General features: G+C 38.5%; 1 protein-coding gene across 1 annotated transcript in view; it reads right to left on the minus strand.

The window, feature by feature from the left end:
- LOC122794911 overlaps nt 1–21,693 on the minus strand; it is a 221,540-nt gene that overhangs the window by 15,756 nt on the left and 184,091 nt on the right. Inside the window, exon 5 of the mRNA XM_044063504.1 lies at nt 18,054–18,142. Within this exon, the coding sequence (XP_043919439.1) occupies nt 18,054–18,142 (89 nt within the window). The remainder of the gene's footprint in view (nt 1–18,053; nt 18,143–21,693) is intronic.

A 21,693-nucleotide genomic window follows, 5' to 3' on the forward strand; every position in this document is an offset into this window, starting at 1 on the left:
CAGACTTGTCAGGGCCAGTAGGTGTAATGAGGATTACTCGCTTCTCTACCAAAGAGCTTTCTTTAGGAACTCTGGGATCCGAGGAAGAGGCAGGAAAGCATATAGCAGTCCTCTGGGCCATTCGTGTACTAGAGCGTCCCTCAGGGACTTCCCCTGTGGAGGAATTAGGGCAAAGTAGTTGCTGCATTTGTGGTTTGCAGGGGATGCGAATAGATTGCAGCAAGGCTGACCCCAGCGACTGAAAATCTTCACCACTATGATAGGATTGAGGGACCACTCGTGAGGCAGGATTGATCTGCTCAGTCTGTCGGCAATCATGTTGGAATCCCCGGGAATGTGCATTGCTATCAGAAAGCAGTTGGAAGTTATTGCCCATTGCCAAACTCTCATGGATTCTCAACACAATGGGTAGGACTTGGTTCCCCCTTGTTTGTTGATATACCAGACTATGGCCATGTTGTCTGACTGGATAGCAATCGTCCCTGACAGGATGACAGACTGGAATGCTTGCAACTTCTAGAAGCACTACCCTCAGTTCAAAAACATTGATATGCAGTTTGGCCTCCATGGGTGACCAAGTGCCTTGGACTGTCTTTCCATGGAAAAGACCCACCCCCAACCCATCAGTGAAGCATTTGTGGTTACTACAGCCTTGGGCTGGGAGGGGGAGAAAGAATGGCTTCATATATCTTTCTCTGACTTCATTCACCAAGGTAAGTCTTGTTTGCATAGATTTGTTAAGTGGATCTGAAAAGACATAGGATGAGTCAAAGGGGATCAGAGGAAGAGGCGGGAAAGCATATAGCAATTTACTCTTCCTGTCCTAACTTATAATTATGGAGTGATTGACTGGCCCCAAAAAGTGTTGGATTGACTGGATATTAAAACAAGAAAGATGCTTCATGCTCACCAAATGATTTATAAAAATCAGTGTATACCAAGATTATATATTCCCCGTTCAGAAGGAGGGATGGGCCTCCTTGAAATTGATTACATGTATAGATCTGCAATCGTTAGACTCCACACATATTGGCCAACTTTACAGGATCCAAATGTACTGAATGTTTTGAAACATGAGAATAAATCTAAGATGACATCTCTACTTAATATAGCAGAAGCATATCGATGTCAAACAAGAATGGAAATCAAACAAGAAGTAGATAAAAAACAGGCAGCAACTGAATGTGCTAAAAAAAAAAAGAAAGAATATAAGGTGAAGGACCAGATGAGAAGGCAAGAAATGTGGAAAAAATGTAAATATAGTTGCAAGTGTAGAAAACTTCTGGAAGAGCCTCTTGTTGATTAAAAATGAAAGCAGAAATGGTTAAGGAGAGGTGAATTCACATCAAGAAATGAAAGGTTAATATTGGCAGCCCAAGACATTGGGCTGCGTGCATCCTGGTTTACAAAGTCCATTGAACATGTGGAAGAAACAGACATATGCAGGTTTTGTAAAACCAAATTGGAAACAGTCACACACCTTGTTGCTGGTTACGACGCACTAATGGCAGAGGGGCTGTATACTGAAAGGCATAATAATGTGGCGAGACTTACACTGGAGATTGTTTAAACATTATGGTATTGAAGTGGCTGAAAAACACTGGAAACATGAGCCACAAAGAATCATAGAAAATGATGAAGTTTATATCACATGGGATCACCCAGTACCAACAGTTCAAAAGATAAATGCTAGAAAACTGGATTTAGTGGTCCAAGAAAAGAAGACAAAAGTAGCATTGATCATTGAAATCACCACACCTCGTGACTACAGTGTTTTGCATACAGAGAGACATAAAGTCATAAAATACCTTGATCTGCAGGCAGAAACGAGAGCCATGTAGAAGAAAGATACCCAGATGGTTCAAATAGGAGTAACTGGTCTTATAAAAAAAAATTTACAATTGTATTTAGATATGTTACCAATTCATATAACACCGTATGAATTCTAGAAGGAGTCATTACTGGGCACATTGTGGGTGCTGCGAAGAGCACTTTTGGCTAACATCAATGAGTGAAACAATACTAACTTCATTAACTTTAATCATACTTTGACTTAGGAATGGGTCCATTCCCGTCATCGTATTAGAAACCCAAAAGACTTGGAGAAATTAAAAACGACTGAGACCATTGTGTTGAATAAAATTGGAAAACATGTTGGATAGATTAGATATTAAAACAAGAAGGATGCTTCATTCTCATCAGATGATCTTTAAAAATCAGTGCACACCAAGATTATATATTCCCTGTTCCGAAGGAGGGATGGGCCTCTTTGAAATGAATTACATGTATAGATCTGCAGTCATGGGACTTCACACATATCTGCTGACCTCAAGAGACCCAAATGTAGTGAAATTTTTGAAACATGAGGAGAATAAATCTAAGATGACTTCTATGCTTAACCTAGCAGAAGCATATCGCTGTTAAGCAGGAATGGAACTCAAACCAGAAGTAGATAAAAATCAGACAGCAACTGAATGTGCCAAAAAACAAAAGAAACAATATAAGGTGAAGGACTAGATGAAAAGGCAAGAAATGTGGAAAAATCATAAATATAGTGGTATGTATAGAAAACTTCTGGAAGAACCTCATGTTGATCAGGAACGAATACAGGAATGGTTAAGGAGAGGTGAATTCAAACCAAGAGATGAAAGGTTAATATTGGCAGCCCAAGATAGTGGTCTGCATACATGCTGGTTTACAAAGTCCATTGAACATATGGGAGAAACAGATAAATGTAGATTTTGTAAAACCGAACCGGAAAGAGTTGCACACCTCGTTGCTGGTTGTGACATACTAACGGCAGAGGGTACACTGAAAGGCACAATAATGTGGTGAGACTAATGCACTGTGGCTTGTGCAGACATTATGGTTTTGAAGTGGCTGAGAAGCACTGGAAACATGAGCCACAAAGGATCATAGAAACTGATGAATTCTACATCACATGGGATCATCCATTATCAACAATTCAAAAGATAGATGCTAGAAAATCAGATATAGTAGTCAAAGAAAAGAAGACAAGAGCAGCATTGATCATTGAAATCACCACACTCAGTGACTACAGTGTCCTGCATACAGAGAGACACAACATTATAAAATATCAGGATCTGCAAGCAGAATTGAGAGCAATGTGGAAGAAGGATACACATATAGTTGCAATTGTAGCAGGAGCAACAGGTCTTATAAAAAAGAGTCTACCATCATATTTAGATATGCTACCAACACACATAACTGTATGAATTACAGAAGGAGTCATTACTAGGCACATTGCGGGTGCTGCGAAGAGCACTTTTGGCTGACATCAAAGAGTGAAACAATACTAATTTCATTAACTTTAATTGTACTTTGAGTTATGAATGGGGTCCATTCCCATCATGGTATTAGAAACCCAAAAGATTTGGAGCAATTAAAAAGGGAGAGACCATTTCACAGGAAAAACTGTTAGATGCTTCAAATAAAAATTTGCTTTCAATAATACAACAGATTTTTGAGAAACAGTATATAGATAAAGAAACTTTACTCTGTTTGGAAAAGGAAGCATCTGAGGAAGTTTGAAAATGTACACAACAAAACCCAAACATTTTTGAAAAGTATAAAAAAGAAATATGAACATGGGAAAGAAACAGAGATTTGATATGGTGCAATATTTATACAAAGGAGAAAGCCAAGTTAACTAATATAGAGAAAGCAGTTACAAAGATATTCAAAGAGAAATACAGGCAAAGGCATCCAGATATGGAAAATTTCACAATAAAAATTAATATCACAAAGATGGAATGTGGAAAAGAAGATTAGTAAAGTAGAAATTAAGGAAATAGAAGTTGAAGTTATGGAGTGTCTGTGTAGTGAAGGATTTAATGTAGAAAGTCTAACACAGACTGCATCACAGCATGATGGAGACTAGTGGGTCCCCAAAGTAAGGAGAAGCAGGGAGATAAGGTGACATCTGAAGAAGAAATATGGACATGGGAAAGAAAAAGAGATTTATTATGGTGTAATATTTATGCCAAGGAGAAAGCAAAATTAACCAATACAAAAGAGCAGCACCAAAGATATCTGAAGAGAAATACAGGCAAAGGAATCCAGATATGGAAAATCTTACAATACAAAAAATAAGAAGACAAAGAGAAAAAGTAGAAAAGAAGATCAGTAATGGAGAAGTTAAAGAAACAGAAACTGAGGTTATGGAACACCTGTAAAGTGAAGCATTCAGTGTAGAAAATCTAATGCAGAAAGAACCACAACAGGATAGAGCAACAGATATTTAAAGTAAGGGGAAACCAGTGGAAAAGGAAGCAATTGGTCAGGTGCCATATCAAGATATTTTGGAGCCTTCCACAGAAAACCAGTATAAACATTCACTTAAAGCTAGACAGCAAGGGAAGGAACAGTAGAATGCAGAACCTCTGATGCAGTCAATGTTGAGGAGTGATAGGCCAGTGAGTTCCCATATGACAAAGCAACGGATAGTACAGGATGAAATTGAAGACAAGGTGCCACAGGAAGATGCTATAGAAGTTTCTATAGAATGCTTGCAGGAAGTCAAAAACAAAAGATGTGCCCTCTGTCTGAAAAAAATGAACCAAGGGAAGAGTTGCTTGATTTAATGGACATAGATATATTAAAATCAATGAAAGAAATAGACTGCAGAAGGTCAATAAAACCCCCAAAGTCAGAAGTCTGATAAAACAAATGAACACAGTAATTAGGACTGTCCATAGAGACTCGTGATATAACAGAAGTAAACAGAATATGTTACTGTGCAGCTAAATTAATAACTGATAAAGTTCTACAACAAGAGCATAGGGTATTGAGGCAAAGGAAGAGGAGAAATCGAATACCATCATGTAAGTATCGAATAGAGAAACATATAAAGCAATTAAGACAAGAAGTGTCACTGTTAGAAGACTATAGAAGAGGGAATAGATCAACAAAATACTAAGAAAGATAGATGTGATAAAAGCAGTGTGCAGTATTAGAACAGACCAGGATCTATCATGCACTATCACAAATAATAAATTAAAAATTTCAGCACAGGCAGAAAAACTTAGAAGCTACACAAATAAATATAAAGGAAAAGTACAAAATAGGCATTTTAGTGATGACCCAAAAAAGTTTTACAGGAATTGGGAAACAAGGTAAAATGAATTGAAAGACTGCCAAAAAAGAAGAAATAGATGTATTTTGGAGAAGTATCTATGAAGGTCATGTGGAACACAACAAAGATGCAAAATGGATAAAAAAGTAAAAGAAAGAATAAGAAGTTTAAAGGTACAGGATATGAAATGGGATGAAGTAACAGCCAGAGAGATTCTAACAAAGTTAAGAAAAGCCTCTAATTGGAAAACTCCAGGCCCAGATGCAGTGCCTAGCTTTTGGTTAAAAGTATTAACATCTTTGCATGAAGACCTAGCCATGAGTAAAAACTATTTATATGCACACCCTGAACAGACACCAATCTGGCTAACAACAGGTAAAACAATGCTCCTACTTAAGAGTGAACCTGCAAGCTACCACAGAAATTATAGACCAATAACTTACCTTCCAACGACATGTAAACTATACATGGGAATTGATGCTGACAGACTTTATAGCCATTTAGAAGAAAACTCAATTATGGCAGTAGAACAAAAGGGCAATAAAACAAAGTCATATGGAACAAAGAATCATTTGTTGTTAAATAAAGTCATAGTGGAGAACTGTAAAAAGGGGAAGAATCTAAATATGGCATGGATTGCCTACAAAAAAAGCATTTGATAGTATCTCACATTCATGGATAAAAAATTGCTTAAAAATGTATAAGATACATCCTACACTGATGGACTATGTTACAGTGACCATGAAACAATGGCAGACCACTTTGCAATTAAACCATGATAAAGGACAAATTATTATTCCAGGGATAACAATTCAAAGGGGGATATTCCAGGGTGACTCTCTTGTCACTGTTGCTGTTCTGCTTTGCCCTTAACCAATTAAGCTGTTTACTTAATGGCTTAGACCATGGCTACAATTTGGCTCCTAAAAAACAACAAAGTCTAAAGACTTCTCATCTATTTGTCGATGACTTAAACTGTATAGCTCATCAGATAAGGAACTGAAAGAACAGCTGCAGGTTGTCAAAACTTTTTCAGATGATATTATAATGTCATTTGGCCTTGATAAATGTGCAAAAGCAACCTTTAAAGCAGGAAAACTGCAGCACCAGGAAAATATCAGTTTGGGACAGGAATGTGATATAAAGGAACTTGAGCAAGAGGGAGTGTATAAATCCTTGGAAACTGAAGAAGGATCAGCAATAAAACATGAACAAATGTGAGTATAACTTAGTAAAGAATATTTTAGAAGACTTAAATTAATCCTGAAAACAGCATTGACATCTAGGAACAAAATCCAAGCAATAAACCAATTTGCTCTTCCTATCCTAACTTACAGTTTTGGAGTGATTGATTGGCCCCAAAATGTGTTGGATAGATTAGATATTAAAACAAGAAGGATGCTTCATGCTCACCAAATGATCTATAAAAATCAGAGCATACCAAGATTATATATTCCCCATTCCAAAGGAGGGATGAGCCGCCTTGAAATTGATTACATGTGCAGATCTGCAACCGTGGGACTACACACATATCTGCTGACCTCACGAGACCCAAACATAGTGAATGTTTTGAAACATGAGGAGAATAAATCTAAGATGACATCCCTGCTTAATCTAGCAGAAGCATATCAGTGTCAGGCAGGAATGGAAATTGGACTGGAAGTGAATAGAAATCAGGCATCAACTGAATGTGTGAAAAAACAAAATAAAGAATATAAGGTGAAGGATCAAATTAAAAGGCAAGAAATGTGGAAAATGCATAAATATAGTTGCAAGTATAGGAAACTTCTGGAAGAACCTCATGTTGATCAGGAACAAACACAAGAATGGTTAAGGAGAGGTGAATTCAAACCAAGAGATGAAAGGTTAATACTGGCAGCTTAAGATAGTGGGCTACGTACACACTGGTTTACAAAGTCCATTGAACATGTGAGAAAAACAGACAAATGTAAGTTTTGCAAAACCGAACTGGAAACAGTTGAATATCTCGTTGCTGGTTGTGACATACTAATGGCAGAAGGACTGTATACTGAAAGGCACAGTAACATGGAGAGACTGTTGCACTGGGGATTGTGTAAACATTATGGTTTTGAAGTAGCTGAAAAGTACTGGAAACATGAGCCACAAAGCATCATAGAAAATGATGAAGTTTGCATCACATGGGATCATCCAGTACTAACAATTCAAAAGACAGATGTTGAAAACTGGATATAGTGGTCCAGGAAAAGAAAGCAAGAGTAGCATTGATCGTTGAAATTGCCACACCCAGTGACTACAGTGTCCTGCACACAGAGAGACATAATATTATAAAATATCAGGATCTGCAAGCAGAAATTAGAACAATGTAGAAGAAAGCTACCCAAATAGTTCCAATAGTAGTAGGAGCAATGGGTCTTATAAAAAGAGTCTAAAATCTTATTTAGATACGCTATCAATACATATAACTCTATACAAACTGCAAAAGGATAATTTCTGGGCACATTGTGGGTGCTGTGAAGAGCACTTTTGGCTGACATTAAAGAGTGAAACAATATTTATTTTATGAACTTTAATCGTACTTTGACTTAGGAATGGAGTCCATTCCGATCATAGTATTAGAAACCCAAAAGACTTGGAGAAATAAAAAAGGGAGAGACCATTGCATTAGTAAAAGCCACTGGAGAAGCCTCATGTATAGTCTTGCCAGGGCAGCTATCATAATCGATGCAGCTATAGATCCTAATAGCTGAAGCACTGCCTGAGCTGGAACTTTGTCCTGAGAGAGTATTATCCGGATCTGGGATCTTAATCTTTCTAGCCTGTGTAGTGGGAGGGAAACTAGGCAAGATTGGGTGTTGAAAGTTGCCCATATGAATTCCAGAGTTTGTGAATGGGTCAACTTCCACTACTCCTCGTTTATTGAGATCCCTAGGGTTGCTACTAGTTGTAAAGTGTAATGTAAGGGTGTAACCAGTAGATGCTTGGTGGGGCCAGTAAGGAGCCAATCGTCTAAATACAGAAACACCCGGAATCCCTGCAGTTTAAATTGAGCTGTTACCACAGCTATGTATTTGCTGAACACTCTGGGGGCTGTAGAGAGACCAAAAGGCAGTGCTTGGAATTGGTAATGAATGTCTCCCAGCCAGAAGTGGAGGAATCTTCTGGAGCATTTGTTAATGTTTATGTGGTAATATGCATCCTGAAGATCTATCAAGCATATCCAATCATCTTTCTCCAGAAACAGAAGGATAGACTGAACCATGACCATCTGGAATTTTGTCTTCTGACACATTTGTTTAGGATGCTGAGGTCCAAGACTGGCCTCCAGTACTCTGTCTTTTTGGCACTAAAAAGAACCTTGAGTAAAATCTGGATTCTGTCTGGTCTGGTGGGACTGTTTGGATGACTGTTTTTTAAAGCAGTTTTTGAATTTCTTGTACTGCTACATCCCTCTGACTGGGTGGAACATCAGGGATTCACCTTTGTGGCCTCGGGTAAAGATCGAAGGGGGTGTGATAACCTCTGGTAATTATCATCTGCACCCAAAAATCTGTGGTTAAGGATTGCCAGGCAAGGTTTTCAGAGAAAAATGCCCCCCCAACTGCTTCCAGAGATATGCAATCAGGCCATTCTTCAGTACTGCTGAGAGGGCTGTCCAGCAAAAGAGTCTCTGGATCCCTGGTTACGCAGACCCCTTCTGCCTCTGAAGGAGTGTCTTCCAGATGAGTTTCTCCCTCTGCCCCAGAGAGCAAACTCACCACTTGTGTCATGAAAAGGACCCTGGGCTTTCTTGTACCACATTTTTCTGCTCCTCTGATTCCTAGAGTAGGAACATTGGGGGGCGGGGGTGGAAAAATGTACTCCCATGGCAGACAGGGTGTTACCATCCTTTTCACACCTGACTAAGGTGTCCTTTACCTTCAAGCCAAAAAGAGAAGAGGCCTCCATGGCAGCATTGAGAAAGGAAGACTTAAAGGAATCCACAAAATCACATAGGTGCATCCAGGCATGACGTTTGATGACAACGCCTGCACCCGCTGCTCTAGCCACCCCTTTGGTAGTATGTGAAATCAACTGCATGGATGAGTTAGAAATAGATTCCAGGGTGGCAAGCTGTGAGGCAACTTTGTTATGTACCTCATCAGACACTGCTCCTGCCAAGATTTCCAAGAGTTCTGATATTAGGTCTCTCTGAAGCCGGGTAAAATGTGCCAAGTAGTTCAAGGACCAAATAGCAAAGGTTGAGTATACCCAGAGTATACCCAGTTCCCTAACCTGTCTATTGTCTGAGACTCCCTGTTAGGGGGATGGGCAGTAGGGCTCTCCTTGGTGAGGTTCTTCTTAGTGGCTGCCGCCACCACCATAGCATCTCCTGGTAGGCCTTTGGACCAGTGCGGGTTGTCTTCTGGTGCAGAAAGAATTCTGTATGGTATCCAGGGGATAGGTTCAGCAGTGTCAGGATTCCTCTAGGTGTGGTGTGTGATGAGCTTAACCAGGTCATCTGCAGTTGGGGTCGCTCAAGAAGTTGAGGGCCGAGCACGGAACAACTACAAGAACACAGACTCCTCAGAGGAAGGGTTGGTGTACTTCCAGTCTCCCCACAACTTTAAAATTTCTAGTGTCTCCAAAGGAGACATCCTCAGGGGGAGAACCTTCCCCTTTGTCATAGTCTGTATCTTTGGTAAGAGACTCCTCGGGGGAATGCACTTGCATCCTCTTGCACAATCTCTTGTGAAGCACCTCCTCAGCACAAATGTTTGAGGAGGACTCTGAAGAGTGGGTACCTTGTGGAAGGGTGTCTTGAGGTTTCCGTGCCCGGTGCCCCAGAGTAGTGGACTGTGTCAGCTGCAGTTCAGACGAAAGATATATATGGGTCTCTGGCACCAAAGAGACCACCTGAGTGCCTGCAGAGGCTAGTGTCCTCTCCATCACCTGGATAATGGGCCCACCTGAAGAGGAATGGGGGGCCTGGAACCAATAAAGACAACCTTGGAACTGGGGTCACACCCCACTCTGATGAGCCCACACCCAGGGAAGGTGCCACAAGAGATCTTGGTTCTGCCAAGCCAGCTGGAACCCTAGTAGATGACACCATAGAAAAAACAGGTGCCATACTAGGGAACATGGTGCCAGTGGATCAGTCTCGATCCTGAGGATGGCTCGGCTCCAAATGAGTCAATGTCCATAAGGTAGGCTCCGGTGCCATGGTAAGGTCTACCAATGGAACCAAAGTAGCTGATACTGGAATCGGGGTTGGTGTGGAGGGCTCTGATAACTCCAAGGAGGTTGAAGGAGGAACATACGGTGGAGTCAGTGGAGAGAAATCCTAGGCTCCAGGTGGGAGGGAGGATTTGGAAGGAGTTGGAAATCTTCTGGCCACCAGTAGCTGATCCACTAGTCTCACTACTTCAAATTTCATAAGGTTCCTGGAGAAGTGAATTGACATCCCTGATGGAGAAGCAGGTCAATCTAAAAAGGGGTTATAACAGGCTCTGTGGAACCTAGTCGGACTTTCCCGGTCAACAAATGATAAATAAATAAAAATAAAATAAAAAAATAAATATTGCTGTCCAAAAAAAGGAATCTGCTGATGGGGAGTATCGCGTCTGAGGCAATATCTCTCTTTTTGGCACTGTGGTTGAAGGACCAGCAAGATATATAAGGGAGGCAGTGACTGGTATTGGAAAAACTATTTTTGGGTGGTCTGTACAGTAGTTATAGATTGTGCCATTGGAGATGGAATTTTATATGGATCCGTAGTCAGGTACCGAGAGGGAAACTTATGGCATTGGTGCCGGGGATGGTACCATAGACAAAGACTGAACCATTAGTGCCGAAGCCAGCACCATCATTGATGGCTGAAGTCCTGGAACAGAAGATAGCACCATAGAGGTGGTTGAAAGCCCCAGTGCCGATATTGCTGGTGCCAGTTTTGAAAGTGTTGCCTTCGGTTCCATTGTTGACTTTGAGTCATTAGTATGAGGAGAAACAGGGAGATAGTGGCTTCTCTTCTTGTGTTACTTCTTTGGAGGGGTTGAGCCCTCCATCTCAGAAATCGCCTCCAAAAAGGGGGTCTTTAGGAGATCTTTAAAAATAATTTTTTTCTTCCTTTCCATTAAAGTATGAGAAATTTACATATGTCGCATGGGGGCTGAACCTTTAGATGTACGACCCCTAAACAGTATGCACAAGACAAATGAGCATCTGAGTTAGGCATTTTCCTCTTACACTGATCACACTGCTTAAAACCAGAAGTTCCCTTCTTTTCAGCCATAATCACACACAAGAAAGGTGGAGTTTGTCCTACAATTAAAAATCCGAGCAAATACATGACACATGCTCACAAAGTCAAGAAGTAGAGGGGGGACTTTTTTTTTGTATTAGTAAGAATATAAGAGACAGGAAAGAGAAAGGAGAGGGGGGGATACCAACAATGGTAATAACTGTTACCTCAGAGATAAGGTAAAGCCTGTACCAGTTATGGTACACAGAATACAAAAAACCTTGGTAAAGAAAGGGAAAAAGGCACTCAAACAGTCAAACAAGGGTAGCAAACTCTAAACAACAACTAACAGCTTTAAACAATCAAAGTTAGGGAAGAAAAATTTTTAAGAAAGGATAAGAAATCTAATAACTTATCTTGAGAGCTGCCTTGGCACGTTTTGATGCAATATGTGGCAAAGAAGATCTGAGGTGATAGAGAGAGGGGCACTATGACTAAGCTTAGCTTGAGGGTTTTTTGGCTGGCATGAGCTTGGTATAACAGCCAACTCAGTTCCTAGGACAGAACTGACACCCATCAGTAAGGAATGAATGAAGATTAACAATATCAGATTATTCTGTATGATTTTTGTTATTCTCCTTAAAAGACTGCATCCAAAATCCCAGTCTCCCCTTGTTTCTTGAGCGTCCCCCCTGTTTCAACATCATCCCCTTTCCACTTTGAATTATAGTTTTCTGGTTGTGCTATGCATAAGAGACTTAACTGTGTAGATTTGAAATACCCCTTCAAATTGGGCAATCCCAATCTGTCCTGTTCTACTGGAAGAATGATCTTATCCCACTTGACTCTTGCCATCTTCCCCTCCCATATAAAGTCCTTCAGCACCTTATTAATTGCTATCCACAACTTTTCTGCTGATAAAAATATGCTTGACCTATGTATAAAACTAAAAGGACTAAAAACATGTTGACTGCTTGTATCATACTATCCATATCCATATAACAGAACTTCCATTTTGTCAGTTTTTGTATTATTTTTTGTTTAGTCTCTTCCCACACATCCTTAGCTGCCACACCAGAATAAGTTTTAATCCATACTCCTAAATATTTAATGTTATCATGTCCCCATAAATATGGATATTGCTGAACCAATTCATGTGTGGGTACATAATTTACCATTGTTGCCTTTGTTTTAGTTTCATTAATTTTGTATCCTGAAAAGATCGGAAACTGTCTCAACATGTTCCACAACACTGTAAAGTCTCTTTCTGGTTTTATCAGGTATAAAATAATATCACCTGCAAATACAGCCAGCTTTTCCTGACTACCATACTAATTATATCTTTGAATTTCTGAGTCCCATATTTTCTTTTCTAGTGGTTATAAATATAATGCAAATAACAAAGGGGAAAGAAGACACCCCTGCCTGGTTTCTCTGCTCAAGCAGAAATTATTAGAGAGAACCCCACCCACTTTCACCTCCAATCCCTCATATATCCTCCTAATCAACCTTATAACCTTCTCAGGAAATGCAAATGCTTCCATTGCCCTCCTCATAAAGTCCCAGCTTACTCTGTCAAATGCTTTCTCTGCATCAAGACCCACTAACAACAATGGTATCTTCTTACATTCTGCTTCCCTCTGGATCATCAGTGTTCTGTTAATGTTGTCAAATGTTTGCCTCCCCTCCACAAAACTACACTGATCCATATCTATTAATTTTGGCATTGTGTTTGTCTTTCTTTTGGCTATTATAGACATGGACACTTTACAATCATGGTTTAGAATTGAACTGGGCCTGTATGAAGCTGGGTCTAATGGATCTTTACCCTCTTTAGGTACTACAGCTACCACTACTTTCTTCCAGGATGTGGGTACTTCTTCTACTCTTAAAATACTGTTAAACAAAACCATACAGATCTGTATCAGTCTTTTCCCACCTAACTTCCAAATTTCCACAGGAATACCATCTATTCCTGTGGACTTCCCTGTATATTGGTTATACATCACAATTTTTATCTCATCTCTTCCTATCTTAATATTAGTAATTGAGCCTCATCTACCTCTAACATTGGCATATTTAATTCTTCCATAAACATTTCCATTTGTATCTTTTCTTGATTTCCATATTTCTCTGCTTTATACAGACCTTCATAGAATTTCCAAAATATTTCCAATACCTCTACTGGATTTCTTGTTAACTTACTTGTTATAGGCTCCCTAAGCTTGGCTACAGCCTGTTCTACTTTCTGTTGCTTAAGTCATTGTGCTAAAAGTTTTTTGCACATAAACTGATGCATATTATCAAGGTAATTCCTTATTTTCTGCTTAGTATTCTGCAGCTGATCCTCTTCTTGTTCTGTAATAAAGCCCCTGGTCTTGATGGTATAAGCCCAGAATTATACAAATTATTCACATAGACTATTTTAAATACCCTATTAAAAGTTTTTGAACAAGTTAAACATATGTCAACCATCCTCCTATCCTGGAAATAGTCCCTGATGTCTCTTATCTTGAAACCAAACAAATATTCTAACTTATGTTCTTCTTACCATCCTATTTCATTATTAAATGTTGATTATAAAAAAATGATGTTTATTCTTGAACCTTATTATGCCAGAATTAATAAATGATGATCAGACTGGGTTTACTCTATAGAAAGGTTCAGGATAACATCATTAGGCTTGATACTTTAATAGATCTGGCTAATAAAAAAAGAACTAACTATAATAAGTCTAGATATAAATAAGGATTTGGGTTCTACTATTTGGACTTATTTCTTCAAAGCACTTAAACAATATGAATTTTCCCTAGATTTTCTAAATTTTATACTAATCTATATAGTAACTCATTCTCTTTTATTAAAATTGGCTCTTTTCTTTCTAGTGCTTTCAAAATATTAAAAGGTACAAAACAGGGTTGTCTCTTGTGACCTCTATTATTTGCTGTAGCAATTGAACCTTTTGCAAACTTTATTAGATCTAATAGAAAAATTCAGGGATTCTTGATAGATAAAAGTTATTCCTGTAAAATTCAGTTATTTGCAGATGGCATTTTAATAACAAGTGGTGATGTTGAAGCTTCAATAGAAAATGTAACTAAGTCTATTACTTTCTTTGAAAAAGTGTCAGGTTTAATGTTTAACCCTGATAAAACAGAAATGTTACTTATCAATTAAAATGTAATAATTATATAAGAAGCTGTAAGAATTTTATTTGGGACAATTCACAAATTATCTTGGAATTATAACTAAATCTATAGTAAAAGACTCAATAACAGGAAATTATAGTCATTTAATAAACACTGTTATTAAAATAATTATTAAGTGGAACATTTTTTTTACAATGGAAGATAGACTTTAATAAAAATGATAATCCTACCAAAAATATGTTTCTATCTACAATCACTAATTATTCTCCCTCCTAAAAAAATCTTTAAGAAATACAATTCCACTCTTCTTAATTTTATCTGGTTCCCCAATAAACTAAGAATATCCTTTAACTGGAATGTTAAAAGTTGGCAAGAAGGTAGATTAAGTTTTCCAAATGTTGAATTATATGCCAAATGCAACCCATAATTCTCAATTTAATATCTCTATGGTTAAATTCTTCTTACCAATCCACTTGGAAATCCATTCATGAAAGGTTAATAGATAATAATAGCTATGCTATAGACTCTTTCTCTAACTTCGGAATTAATGAATGTTACTGGATCTTGAAAGACTTATAGTAAATAAAAAAAATACTATTCCTCTCCCTTCACTGATTCTATCCTTAAAATTTTAAAAGATTCATGAATTCAAGTTATACAGTTAAATATGTATTGTTTTTATTGTTCCCTATATCAAATGCTATGGGTTGTTTGGGAACTTATATACTAAATATAAAACAAAATGCTAGACCTTGAGGATGAAAATGCAATCTTTTGGCATCAATTCTTAATCGGAAATAAATCACATAATACAGATTATCTTCTTCCGAGACATTGTTTAGAAAATAATAACTGGTTGACTATACAATCTTGTAAAAAATATGTTAGTGATAAAATCAAAATCTCCATGGATTTTCAAACAAAACATATTCCAAAGATACTTGATTTTTTTTTCAGAATCAATAGTAGCTTAAATAAGAATAAATAATATATATCAATAATTTATAAAATAATAAGAGAAGAGTTTGGTTCCACAGATTCATTATTTTGGAAATACTCAGCTAAGATTAATGAGAAGGTCTTTTCTGATGAAGATAAATGCTTAATTTTTAAATCTGTGGGAAAATCTACTTCTGTTTATTAGAAAATATATACATGGAGATTTCTTCACAGAGATTTTTTTAACTCCACATAAAGCAGCTTTAATATATAACTATGGGAAAATTAATTGTTGGAGGTGTAATGAAGTCTCTAAAGCATATTGGTTTCATATATTTGCTTGTAAAATAGTAACTCCTTTTTGGGTTGAATTTAGAAATTTTGCCCAAGCTTTGTGGCCAGATAATTACATCTTTTCTAACTCCTTGATTTATTTAATGCTCCAGTTCCAAATTCCATTCCTAGGGTACAGGTGCCTCTCTTTTGGTCAATTTTAGCTATAGCAAGAAAAATGTTATGTTAATTCACACATTTGCTTGGCACATTTCCTGTAAAACCAGTGCAGTGTGCTAAGCATATCTCTCAACAGTCCAGATTTTTGCAGAATGTCCAGATTTTAACTTAATATTTTTGGTCTATTCCTCATAACATTTGTGGTTTTCTGGCAAATCACTGGGATGATCTGAGGATTGAAGTCAATAAATAATGGCATACATCTGGGTTTCAGACTTTAAATCCTTCAGAAAATGTATGTTAACACAAACCCTATTACTGTAGCAACTTTCTAAGTTTAGAAGAGCAATATTTACAATCTGTCCATATTTTTGGGCCTTTTGTGGCTTTGTCCCTGCAATTTGTCAGGCTTTGTCCAGATTTCTTGCACCAAGAGGTTGAGAGGTATGATATTAAGCAAATGACAACAGTCAACCATTTTCATCCACAAACAGCCTGTGTACCCTGTAATCATAGCCATTTGTTTTTAGTTGTATACGAGACATATTCAATACATTATTTTCAGATGGTAATTGTTTTTTGTACCTTACTTATTGCTGTAATTTATTTTTATCATTTTTTTATATTAACTTCTGACAGTGACAAGGACCAGCTTGATAAAGAAACTGCAGCACGTAATAAACAAAAAAATGTTGTTGTAATTGTTGCTGCTAGGTAGTTTTGAGTCCTGGCTTCTGTAATGCTACGGTCACAAAATATCTGAATGTTGCAGCATGCATTTCCATCTTTCATTGTCTGCAAAACTTCTGACTAGCTTAAGTGCATTCATTACCTGGAGTAGTATTACCTGATGCATTAGACAGTCTTGGGTTGTTCTAACTGTTGATAGACTTCCCTATCCAGGGTATTTAAGTTACGATTGTCAAACTATACATGCACATAGTCAAGAAAAATTTCCAGAACATATCAGATTGTTAACCTAAAGCTAGGCATGAAATTACAAAACTTAGCTATCCAGAGAAGGAGATTATGTATCTAATATTTTCTAAAGACAAACATAAGATGTTGGCTCCTACAGGCATTGCAGTAGCCAGAGACAGTCTTTCTCTGCAACAGAAGATGCCATTGCACCTGGTGTAAAACTGTGTTCTCTAACATCTAGAGTGAAGGGTTTGAGTCTTTCAGTCTCCATTTTCTCTTTTCTGTGTCTCTGCCCAAGTCTCTTAACAAGATAATCTTCTGGGGCAATTGAGAAGTTGGACTTCCCTTCTCAATGGCCTCCTGGAATGCATTCCTAGGAACTACCTATGAACCTAAGAGTTATATGCAGACATTTTATCAATAAACAGGTACAGTTAGTCTAGTTAGTTCTAGTAATTTAGAATAAATTAGCTCAGCACACAAAGACAGCATCTGATAAAATATCAAAAACTGAGTTTCAGATTAGTCCAGTTATTCAATGAGAAATAAATTCACATCAGTCTCTCTGTGTCTCTCTCTATTGTATATTCACTTTGGATAACAATTAGAATACAGTTGGGTAGGGCACTTTTCAAACACTGAAGTTCAGAAAAAGCAGGTCTGAGAGGAATCAAACAATGCTTTTTCAGAGAAACATACTTAGGATATTCATTTTTTGCAGATCGCATTAAGAGAGGCATAATGTGAGTGAAGATTGCTAGAAAGATGTATAACTTTGTTAAATTCCATACTCCTACATGGATATTGCCCACAGTATTCTCAATTAGTATAGAAAAATAAATTATTTTTTTTACTTTTTATTGAGACTTGTTTTTAAACTTTTTGTGTAGTTGTTATTATTGATTTTGTATTGTTAAAAAATAGTACTTTTGATATATTCTATGCTTTTGTCTAGTTCTACAGTGTATGCTTTAATTATAAAGTAATTCATCTGGCCAGTTTTAATCAGTGCAGTGCATTGGAAAACAAACAAACATGCATAAACACACAAATAAATGCTATCTTATTTATCTTGGTGAAAGTTGGTTTTCCCACTTAGCTATAGCCCCAAGAAACATAATTCATACTGCAAGAGTCATTGGCAGTTCAGGCAAAACTAAATAAATAAATTAATATACGTAAAATAGTCACTAAGCTTATCAAGATGCATAAAACAGAATGTGCACTTACACAATACCTTCTTTTCCAGCAGACAGAAACAAGGATTATTTTGTGACACTGTTTTTATACTTACTGTTGATATATTGCAGCTTTGCATAGCTGAGTTTGGATATTATCTGGAAGGTTTTGAAATGCTTTGTTCCTTCTGATCATCATTTGAATCTAAAAACAAAACATAATATGGATGCCATGAATTAATAAATATGAGTTTATCAATTTTAGATGCTGTATACATTAATCTACTGTGTAGGATATACAACAGTTAACAAATGAGCAGTGATTATCTACTCAGAATACAACATGAAACTCTGACGTTTTTCTCATTCTTGTACCTCTGCACTCTTTTCTGTTCTTACCATGCCAAAGGTAAGAGTAACTCCTGATGTTCTTCGTGTTTCACTGTTACAGTCATCACATTTGGGTTATCTGCTTGCAGTAGCCTTCAATCGGCCTGATTATCAAAGTCTTGGGTCCTGCGTCGGTTGCTGTCTCATCTTCCATGACGTCAGGTAGTCAGGGATATAAAGCATGCAGCCAACACCATTACATCAGTCTTTCTTGCCGTGCGGTGCCCAAAGCAGAAGCAGTTCGCAAGTGCCGGTCGGCTAACTCTTGAAATTTTTGTTTTCGAGTTTCAGAACCGAAGTCTTCAACTAAAGCTAAGTACCCCACTGAGGAAATGTTTTCTTGCTCTAAACCAATGTCAGTAAAAGTCAATAATTGTATTTCTTGTGGAAAGCAAATACCTCATAAAGGTTTTCATTCGTACTGTATTCCTTGCCTAGGCCCTGACTACGACGTACCTCGCTGTTGGTTTTGGGCCTTATTTAAACCACGAAGTATTCGTCATCGGTACATTTTCACTTCTAAATATTTTGGTACTCAGTTCAGTTATCCAGACATGTTTTCGATAAGCCACACGACTACCGACATTCCTAAAAATGCAAAGATAAAGACAGAGACAGGCCACCTAGGTCCAAAGCTGCCGATGATGCTTTTCCTAAGCTAGTCGCCAGTTCGCCGGTACTCAGTGAGGCGCTTTCGCAGCCTCTGATACCCGCTACTTCAGATTCGCAGGCCTCTACTGAGACCCATTCAGAGTCCGGTATGCCGTGAGATGCTTCAACTGTAGAACCTGTGGATGTCTCTACCTTGGAAGGGTCCGGAGCTGCTGTGCAGGCACCGGCTTTTGAGGGTGTATTCAGGCCTACTGACTTGCATATTAAACCAAAGCCATTGTCTTCTTCTAGGCCTAAAACTTGAACCTTGCCTAGGAAACCAACGCCCAGACCACATGGTCAGGCCTCTATGCCTAAAAAACAAATGATAAGAATGGCTGAAGACATTATTACTTTAATCAGGGGAAGCCAACCTTCCCCCTCTAAGAGACCTAGGACTGAATTTGCTTATGATACTTCTGACCAGGATTCTGAAATTTCTGTCTCCTCTGATGACCAGGATTTACCCTTATCTACCTATGAGGATTCTGATGCAGAGGACTCTATTCCCTCTGCTTCTCCCCCAGAGGATTTTTCTTTTGGTGAAACCTTGCATACTCTTAGGGAGCATTTTCACTGGGAAAGCCAGGATTACTCTGATTCTAAAAAGAGGCTTAGAGATTTCTTACTCCTGCCTCAACACAGGCCTTTAGCTATCCCTCCTATGCTGGACATTGTTGACGATACCTTTTCAGAATCTAGCTTGGCCCCTGACTCTTTACCTCCTACTCCCAGAAAACCTGATAGATATTATAGGGTTCCTGATTCTCACAAGTTCCTTTTTAAAAATCCTACTCTGGATCATGAGACCATTTCACAAGGACCCAAGGGTATTAAGGCTACTACTGCCAAAAATCCTACCCCCTCTGATACAGATTCCAGGGCCCAGGATAGATGGGGTAAGAAGGATGCACCTCTGCAAACCTGGACATCAGGGCCTTAAATTGCCAGTTTCATATGTAAAAGTATCAGCAGCATATTATTGGATTGCTTAAACAGAAAATTATGTTGATTCCTGATTGTGCTGAAAATAAGGATTTACAGGATTTAATTCATTCTGCTGAACAGGTTAGAAAACATACTTTGCAATGTGGTTTTGATTCCCTAGAGGCATCTTGCAGGGCTGCTATCACTGGGTCTGTACTTAGAAGGCATGCTTGGCTTAAGGAGCAATCTTTGCTAGATCATGTTAAAACTAAATTACTGGATGCCCCCTTAATCGGGACTGCCTGTTTGGCGACAAAGCAGAAGGAATTCTTAAAAAGATGGAGGAAAAAGCTAAATCTATGCAAACTGTTAAAGATTTCTTACAAGTGCAGCCTCCTAGATTTAGTAGGCATTGGCCCTCAAAAAATTGGTCTTTTCCTGCCTCTTCCAGGCCTTCTCAGTTCAAACCCAGAACCAGCAGAACACCCAGGCTTCAGTCCCAGGGTATGTATAGGACTAAGCAGTGGGGGGCTCCCACTTCTAAATCAGGGAGTAGTAAGACCCCCCCCCCCCCCATGGTAAGCTGTCTCAATGACTTAACTTTAAAACTTCCAAGCACTTCTCAACTGACTGCTCCTTTAGGAGGGAAAGATTGCTCTGCAAGCAAAAAATTGGGAACTCATTACCCAGGACAAATGGGTTTTAAATACAGTTTCCCAAGGATACAGATTTCCCTTCCACACATTACCAACCCCAAACGGTTGGCCAGATCTACCCCCAAATCAGTGGGCAGAGGCTCAAAAGCAAGTACTCTCTCTAAGATTAAAGGCTATTCAGACTGTACCAGAAGAGGAAAAGGGACAAGGTTTCTACTCAAGACTTTTCCTGGTACCCAGAAAAGACAACTCATGGCATCCTATCCTGGACCTGTCTATCCTAAATACCTTTTTGATGATTCCAAAATTCAAGATGCTAACTCTTCACCAGTTGCTTCCCATGATAGTCAAAGATGCCTGGTTGGCAACACTGGATTTAAAGGAAGCCTACCTGCACATCCCAATAAGGGAATCTTGCAGAAGATACCTATGCTTCAAAGCAGGATGCATGCACTATCAGTTGTCTGCACTGCCCTTCGGCTTATCTACTGTGCTCAGGGTATTCACAAAGTGCCTAGCTCCAGTCATTGCATTTTGCAGGCAAAGAAATATTCAAATATACCCATACCTGGACGATTGTCTAATTCAGGCAGAAAGCCAGCACATACTTCTGAATCATCTGGCATTTGTACAAAAGGTGTTAACTTGTTTGGAGTACACCATAAACGAAAATAAATCACATCTGGTACCCTGTCAACAAATTATATTCCTGGGAGCAGGCTTGAACACAACTTCCCAGATGGCTTTCCTCATGCCAGAGAAACAAATTCATTTGACAACTTACTTCAAACTAGTGGCCACAAAAACCCTGCTATCTGCAAGGCAAATACTGCAAGCCTTGGGGTTCATGGCCTCGTGCATTCTACTAATTCCATATGCAAGACTGCATATGAGGAAACTACAATGGTATCTAAAAAGCCTATGGTGTCAACATTCTCAGGATCTAGAAGCAATGATTCCTATCATACCTTGCCAACAGTTAGAATTCCTTTGGTGGGCAGAGGACTGCCACCAAAACAACGGACTACCATTCACTATACCCCCTGCCGCCCAAACCCTAACAACAGATGCATCAGACTATGGATGGGAGGCTCACCTGGCAGGGAAGTGCATTCAGGGAAAATGGAACCCA

The sequence above is a fragment of the Protopterus annectens genome, chromosome 2.part1 (assembly GCF_019279795.1).
Source record: "Protopterus annectens isolate FY-2018-M chromosome 2.part1, PAN1.0, whole genome shotgun sequence".
NCBI lineage: Eukaryota > Metazoa > Chordata > Ceratodontiformes > Protopteridae > Protopterus > Protopterus annectens.